Below are 8,093 nucleotides of genomic sequence, written 5' to 3'. Positions count from 1 at the left end.
AGGAATGGCACAAAAAGTAGATATTCCCCTAAGGAATCATGGGAAAATAAAATCTGAAGCCTACTGAAGTGGAAAGAGAAGCATGTGGTAAAAAACCCACTGCTTCAGAGACATATGGGGTCTTGATCTCAGAGATTCAATCTCAAACTATACAGAATCGATGTTAGGGAGTCAGTGTCGAATGCTGAAGATACTTTAATGACTGAAAGGCTTTCCCATACCAAATCAACACCGACACCGGCAACGTTAAAGAAGACCGGTGTCGCTTTATACGCAGTAGCCTCCTGTGAAAGTGTTATCGGTGTCGAGAACTGATACCGGATGGGTACCCGAAGTCGATAATAATAACTGACAATACATTTGAACATGATAATGTCGACATGAAAGAAAATCTGCTAAAGAGGAAAAACACCGGTACCTCTGGCTGCATCGCCGGTACCATCGGTGTGGAAAAAATTTTAGCAGGAAAGAAAAAATACCAGTACCACAGGTCTAAGAACTGGTACCATCAGTGTCACTCCACGCTTCCAAGATGAGTCCGTACCGAGGTACTCATCAATATTGAAGCGGAGCCCGAAAGGAAAAACACCGGTAGCATGGGTCTAAGAACCAGTACCATTGGTGTCGTTCCACGCTTCTATGATGAGTCTGCCCGTACCGAGGCACTCATCGATATCACAGCGGAGCCAGAAAGAAAAAAACACCAGTACCGTTGGTCTAAGAACTGGTACCATCGGTGTCGCTCCACGCTTCCAAAACGAGTATGCCCATATCGAGGTACTCATTGATATCGAAGCAGAGCTGGAAATCAAAAACACCGGTACCCTTGGCTTATGAACCGGTACCATCGGTGTCAGAGATGGGGCTGATCGAGGTCAGCAAGACTTGACTCACTGCTACAATGACCTGAAGCGCAAAAGAGAAAGTTGCAAGCAAACTTACCTAGAGAAGATCGGGCCCGTCAATGTCGGTGCAGGCTGGAAGAACAGTGCCGGAAGTAGTCTAGGCACCAAATTACTGATGCCGGCGGATGCCGGATTCCTGACAGCGCCGACAGAAAACTGCTTCTGAGGAATGAAAATGCGCTGGCAAAGAGAACAGCAGAGGAAGAAGAAAATGGCAAGGCTGAGAACCCGACATTGCTAGAACTAAAGAAGGATGTCTGTGAAGACAATTTCCCCAGCAAAGCAACCGCGCTGATGGAAATGTAGCAGGAAAAACCTGCATGGAAAAACAGCCATAAGGTGGGGAGAAAACAGTATGGCAACCCATAAGGCCCCACCAAGCCTAACCGACCGATAAAAGAAAAAATAAATAAACTAAAAATATTAATTTTTTTTAACTAAAAATGAAAGAAAAGAAAAACTGACTAAAAAGTCAGAAAACCTCGAGAGCGGGAAGGCAGCGAAAAGAAAATTTTTCAACAGCTGTTCAAACACGACGTCTTAGCTCTGTGGAAACTAAGAAACTGAAGGACCGTGCGCCCTCTTCGGGCTGGAAGGCACTTGCGCAAGCGTGGTTCGGGCCATCGTGAACTTTCTAAAGTTCTTAAAGTGACGATGCACTTAAAGTGGTCCGTACTAGGGCTCCGTCAGTGACATCATCTATCAGTGAGAATATGCTACCTGCTTGTCCTGGGATAATGTACTTTGCAGCAATATCTCTTCAGTGATATGTCTCAACACTAATGTAAATTTTGTGTAGAGTCCAACTCAGTTTTCAAAAATATTAGTGTTTGTGTCTAATCACTTGCCTTGAATTTAGATTTGGAAAAGGTGAGTGATAAAATCTAAAAATCAAATCCAAAATCTTTAATGAGATTTTAGACTAGCATGCCAAGGTCTCCAATTCTAGTAAGAGGTCCTGGTAGGCTATGGAGCCATCTGGGCTGATAAAAAAGTTGTCCTGCTAGAATTTTTTCAAATCTATAGTATGTACATAGCGTTTCCCACCCAAATGGAACATTTAAAGAAATCTGGGGTCCATTAGATGATTTTGTAACACACATTCAAGGTAACTGAAGTTGTCATAAATTAATCTATTTTATCAGATCTGATATTACAAGTTATACTTCCAGTAAAGGGAGGGAGGGTGGATGGGAGGGTTTTTAAGATAGAAGGTTGATTCTAAAAAAAAAAAAATTCGCTAAAAATTGTGCAAATTAGGTGACGTGCCCAATTGAACTTTGAACAAGCTAATTAGCACCAATAATTGGCATTTTATCAAGTGATTATTGGTACTAATTAATTAATTACAAGTTACATGTGTAAATTTAGTGTGGACCCCTTGTCGGTGAAGTGGTATAGCTACCTCTAGATATAAGTTGGTGCAAGTGTCATGGTACCTAGCAGGGTTCCCAAATAACGCCACGCAAACAATGGATTCAACAAGAAAAGAAGTATAAAGTTTATTGAGCAAAATTTTGTGAAGAGCTCTAGGTAAGCTCTTCAGGGTAGGTACCAATTTGTAAGGCTGGATGGCATTCAGCGATTGGTATGTTTACAAAGGTAAAGGTATTTACCATTTAAAGTTCATAGAAACTTAGGTTAAATGCTACAAGACATAAACTATATCACACGTCTATCCCTAAACATTTATGACTACTGAAACCCAGTGTTTCAACTGACTACAATTGGGGTTTCTATCCTCAGATAGTTAAAGTCCCCCTACTTGTGTGGTGGTCACCCCTACATGCTAGGACAATGGTTCTTTGTTCACAAATATCTTGAATCACCCCTCTCCTTCCCTTACAGGTGTCAGCAAATTCACATCCCTTAGGACAGATACCCTACAATACACATCATCGTTAACTTAAATACAAAGATCTGAGATATGAGATAGTCATATGTGGTACATTATTACACATTAAACCCCCTATACATTGCTATAAATGTCATCTTGTCATAATTATGACTGGGGTAGCAATGCAGATGATAACACATAATTAGAAGAATGCTGATCGTCTTAACTTAACTCTTTTTGGTGGGCAAATTTATGCTCCATATATAGGAGTGAGAAAATAAATGCGGATATGTTAGGGCATAGTAATATATTTAAATTGGTTAGGGGCCCACTGACATCTTATATTACTACAGGATAGATATTTTTTGGTTTTTAATTGGTAATTCTATGCACATCCATGGTGGGAGGGTGGTTAAAATGTTTCATATTTATGATGATTATTTATTAGAAAGGGGGTAGTGGGATAAAATGATTCTGTATGGATACTTGTAAGTGGTATGTGCGTTTACGCTTTAATGTCTGCTTATCATTTTGTACATTGCACTGGTAATATTTTGAAACTTAATAAAATATATATATAAAAAAAATACACAGATCTGAAGTGTATATTGCTAGGATGAATGTGGCCTAGTACAGTGCATCTGTGTGCACATAGTGTTACCTGTCTAGTAGAGTATCTGTAAATGTTGCAGCTGTCTTGCCTTGGGTACCATGATCCTCAGCGTCTGCGTCTCTATTGGCCGCTGAAGTCAGCTCGTCGACTCAGGAACTCTGGAGCACCTACTACGCTGATTATAAACAAATCAATAAAGGAAAACCCTGATCTAAAAACAAACAAACAGGGGACTTGGCAGAGCGAGGGAAGGCTAACTAAATGCAAACGAAAATTAAGAGGGGGGGTCCTAATTAGCCCACCCAACAGCAGTATCTGCTATGTCCATCTCAGTTGGCTGTTCCCACTCTTCCTGCACTGACTACAACCACTGGCAGACTTTAAAACAGACTTTAAGCAGAATTCTTGAGTTGGGGGGGGGGGGCAGGCTCAAAGCAAAGTTCTCAGAGGAGTGATGTGCAGCTGCTTGGTGCTCACCTGGGCTTCTTCTCCTTTCTCCTCAGGCTCTCACACCCAGCTCTCCTCCCTGCTTCCAGCTGGGCTCTTTCTCTCTCTCTCTCCCCTGTAGCGCAGTGTCTCAGCGGACAGGCTCTCTCTCTTCTGCAGACCCCTCTTCTCTTTCTCCAAACAGGCCTTCTCACTTCAGCCCCTCTGCCCCTTCAGCTTCTCCAAAGGATCACCTCTTCCAATTGCAACTCCTTTTTTTTTTTTTAGCCTGCAGCTTTTCTTCATTCCAGCCGGTGGCTCTTCTTCTGTTTCCGGCTTGACTGCTTCTCTCTCACGTGCCTGGACTGGTCCTTCTCGTTCCTCGCTGCTTGCTGCTCTTTCAGGGCCTGCCTGCTCCCTCTCTCTCCAGTCACATGGCTTCTCACTGCCCTGCTTTCTGGTCCCTTCTTCGAGCAGGCCCATCTTGTCCCCTGATTGGCCAGCTCCTCCTTCAGCACTGCCTTTTTCATCTGGACCAATCAGGGGCACAGCACTCTCGGCCCTCTCCTGGGTTCCCTTATTTACATTAGGTTCGGGATCTGCATCGAAATTTTACATGCGAGTCAAAAAAGGAGATGTGGAAATGGGCGGATTTGGGGCATTCATTGCTTAAATTTACACATCAGCATTTGTACCACAGTTCAATGGGTGTAAATGGCCTCTCCTATAATTAAGCATGATGTGCTATTTTATAAATCACTAGTCTTTAAGCCCGTTACATTAACGGGTGCTAGAAAGCAGCCCCCTTTCCCTCTCCCCCTCCAGTTCCTCCCTAACTGTCTCTCCATAGCCCCCTTCTGTCTTCCCCCCTAAGCAAAATGATCTGCCTCCCAGCACACCCCTTCCCCCGAAGCAGCCCCCTTTCCCTCTACCCCTCCAATTCCTCCCTGACAGTGTCTCCATGGTCCCCCTTGTCTCCCCTCCCAAGCAAAGCTGTCTGCCTCCCAGCACACCCCTCCCCCCCAAAGCAGACCCTTTTCCCTCTACCCCTCCAATTCCTCCCTGACTGTCTCTCCGTGGCCCCCCATTTTGTCTCCCCCCCCAAGCAAAGCTATCTACCTCCCAGCACACCCCTCCCCCAAAGCAGACCCCTTTCCCTCTGCCCCTCCAGTTCCTCACTGACTGTGTCTCCGTGGCCCCCCTTCTGTCTCCCCCCCCAAGCAAAGCTTTCTGCCTCCAAGCACACCCCTCCCCCAAAGCGGGCCCCTTTCCCTCTCCCGCTCCAGTTCCTCCCTTTCTCTCTGTGGCCCCCCCTTCTGTCTCCCCCCCAAGCAAAGCTGTCTGCCTCCAAGTACACCCCTCCCCCAAAGCAGGCCCCTTTCCCTCTCCCGCTCCAGTTCCTCCCTATCTCTCTGTGACCCCCCCTTCTGTCTCCCCCCCAAGCAAAGCTTTCTGCCTCCAAGCACACCCCTCTCCCAAAGCGGGCCCCTTTCCCTCTCCCGCTCCAGTTCCTCCCTGTCTCTCCGTGGCCCCCCTTCTGTCTCCCCCCCCCAAGCAAAGCTGTGTGCCTCCAAGCACACCCCTCCCCCAAAGCAGGCCCCTTTCCCTCTTCCTCTTCCTTCTTCCCAGTTCCTCCCTGTCTCTTCGTGGCCCACCCGATTTTCTCTTCTCGCAGTCTGGCCAGCTCCCCTAGTCCCTTGCCACCACCGCCACCCCCTTCCCTTCCCACGGTCGACAAACCTCTTGGCTCGAGCAGCGGACGCAGCACTGTAAATACGCTGCTTCGCAGCCTCTAGTGCCCCGATTTGTTTTTCTGTGTCTCTGATGACGTCATCAGAGACACGGAAGAGCAAATCGGGGCAGTAGAGGCCGCGAAGCAGCGTATTTACAGTGCTGCGTCCGCTGCTCGAGCCAAGAGGTTTGTTGACCGCGGGAAGGGAAGGGGGTGGCGGCGGCAAGGGACTAAGGTAGCCGGCCAGACCGCGAGAAGAGAAAATCGGGTGGGAGGCTCAACGGGGATTGGGGGGGAGGGGCAAAGACGACGACGAAGACTGAGCCCTTCTTTCTCCCTAGCTCCCAGTACACTGCGATCTGGAGAGCAGGGAGTGCAACGGTTGCGGCTGGGAAGCAGTAAGGCTCGGGACTCGCGCATGCGCACGTCTGCAAAGCCACGGATATACATCTCACGGAACAGGGATTTCAGATCACGCAGATCTGAGTGCGCATGCGCGTCTAGCGTTTTATTATATTAGATACCTAACTTTAAGCATGGATTACAGACTAACAGTAAGCATTTTTTGGCACTGATTTTTTAGGTGCCATTTATAGAGTTCAGCCCTAAAATAAAATAAAGATATTGAACATAAGAATTGCCATACTGGGACAGACCAAAGGTCTATCAAACTCAGTATCCTGTTTCCAACAGTGACCAACCCAGGTCCCAACCCAGGTACCTAGCAGAAACCCAACATTCCAGAGCTGAGATTGTGATGTCATAATGCCTCATTCCATTAATGCCTAAGAGCCAGCCTCATCAGTGATGTCACAATAGCTTGATTATATTATACCTGGCTCACATAAAAACTTAAGAATTGCCATACTGGGAAAGACTGAAGGATCCTTCAAGCCCAGTATCCTGTTTCCAACAGTGGCCAAGCCAGATCCCAAGTACCTAGCTAGATTCCAAGTAATACAACAGATTTTGTGCTGCTTATCCTATGAATAAGCAGTTGATTTCCCCAAACCATCTCAGTAATGGGCTATAGACTTCTCTTTTAGCAAATTATCCAAACCTTTTTTAAACCCTGCTAAGCTAATTTCTGATTTCACCATATTCTCTGGCAATGAATTCTAGAGTTTCATTACACGTTGTATGAAGAAATATTTTCTCCGGACTGTTTTGAATTTACTATTTAGTAGCTTCATCGCATGCCCCCCTAGGCCTAGTAATTTTAGAAAGAGTAAACGAGTGAACAATTGACATACTCTTGTCATAATAATACAAGATTTCAAACTGAGGAACAAGCATTGGAAAGTTTCCAGGAAGCACAGGAAATTACAACTCAAGGAAAGATATTGCTGTATATTCCAGTTCCATTTCAGTAGAATGCTTAATGTAGATGACATTAGCAAAAAAAAAAAAAAGTCATTTGTAACAGGTGATGTGACTAATGAGTCTGCATGGAATCCTCAGACCTTTTCTGAAACCATTCAACAGTGTAACCGCTGACTCATTGTAGGGCTCCAAAACTTAAATAAAGATAAATATTTCATTTTTTTTTTTTGAGGGGGGGGTTGAGTATTTTGCTGAGCGAATGACGCATATATTTTAAGTTCAACTCCTGATGTTAACTTTATACTGGCATTTGCTTTTGCTTAGGATTTATTTTTAAGTAGATAATAAAGTTCATTTCCCAAGCTCACACATCCAACTGCTTTCGCAATAATTGCTTTCAATACTTCCTTTAAACCAGTTTCAACAAGTACATATAACTTTCATCATGACCTCAGCAACACCACTCACTGCTCAAACCATCTCATAGCGGTTTAGCTTCACGTGTCTTATCATCGGTCCACTACCGAGGCATATATTTTCCAGCTCCAATCTTAATTATTATACAGTGGTACCTCGGTTTACGAGTGCACCAGTTTGCGAGTGTTTTGCAAGACGAGCAAAACATTCGCAAAATCGGCGCCTCGGAAACCGAGCTTGCCTTGATTTGCGAGCGAAGCCCCCCACGATCCTGCACCCTCCCACCCGCGATTCCCCCCCCCCGCTCATGTTGCACCCCCGCCCACCGTGATCTGAAATCCCCCCGACCCACCCGAACATGCTTCCTACCCCCATCTGGCCACCGGCACTGCCGCCGGCATGTCCTGTGCGTTGGTGCTGGTGCCCGAAGATCTGGGTCCTCTTCTTTGCTGGGCCTTAAGCATCTGCACATGCTCAAGGCCTGCGAGTTCATGCTCTCTCCGAGATTCTCTGAGATCTCCGAGAATCTCGGAGAAAGCGTGAACTCGCAGGCCTTGAGCATGCGCAGATGCTCAAGGCCCAGCAAAGAAGAGGACCCAGATCTTCGGGCACCGGCACCAACGCACAGGACATGCCAGTGCCGGTGCCGGTGGCCAGATGGGGGTAGGAAGCATGTTCGGGTGGGTCTGGGGGATTTCAGATCGCGGTGGGCGGGGGTGCAACGCGTGCGGGGGGGGGGGTGTGCTGGATCACGGGGGGGAGGGTGCCGGATCGCAGGGGGGAGGGTGCCAGATCACTTGGGGGGAGGGAGCAATGCTGATTCTCGGGGGGGGGAGGGGT

The 8,093-nt window shown here is 46.6% G+C and overlaps 1 protein-coding gene across 1 annotated transcript in view; it reads left to right on the top strand.

Moving 5' to 3' along the window:
* The first annotated feature begins 596 nt into the window (after positions 1–596).
* The window catches only part of LOC117366498, a 135,602-nt gene continuing 128,105 nt past the window's right edge, over positions 597–8,093 (top strand). Inside the window, exon 1 of the mRNA XM_033957882.1 lies at positions 597–761. Within this exon, the coding sequence (XP_033813773.1) occupies positions 597–761 (165 nt within the window). The remainder of the gene's footprint in view (positions 762–8,093) is intronic.

Source organism: Geotrypetes seraphini, chromosome 1 (assembly GCF_902459505.1).
Source record: "Geotrypetes seraphini chromosome 1, aGeoSer1.1, whole genome shotgun sequence".
NCBI classification, from domain to species: Eukaryota; Metazoa; Chordata; class Amphibia; order Gymnophiona; family Dermophiidae; genus Geotrypetes; species Geotrypetes seraphini.
Note: the sequence above shows the minus strand (reverse complement) of the source record. Positions and strands in the feature narration are given on the sequence as shown.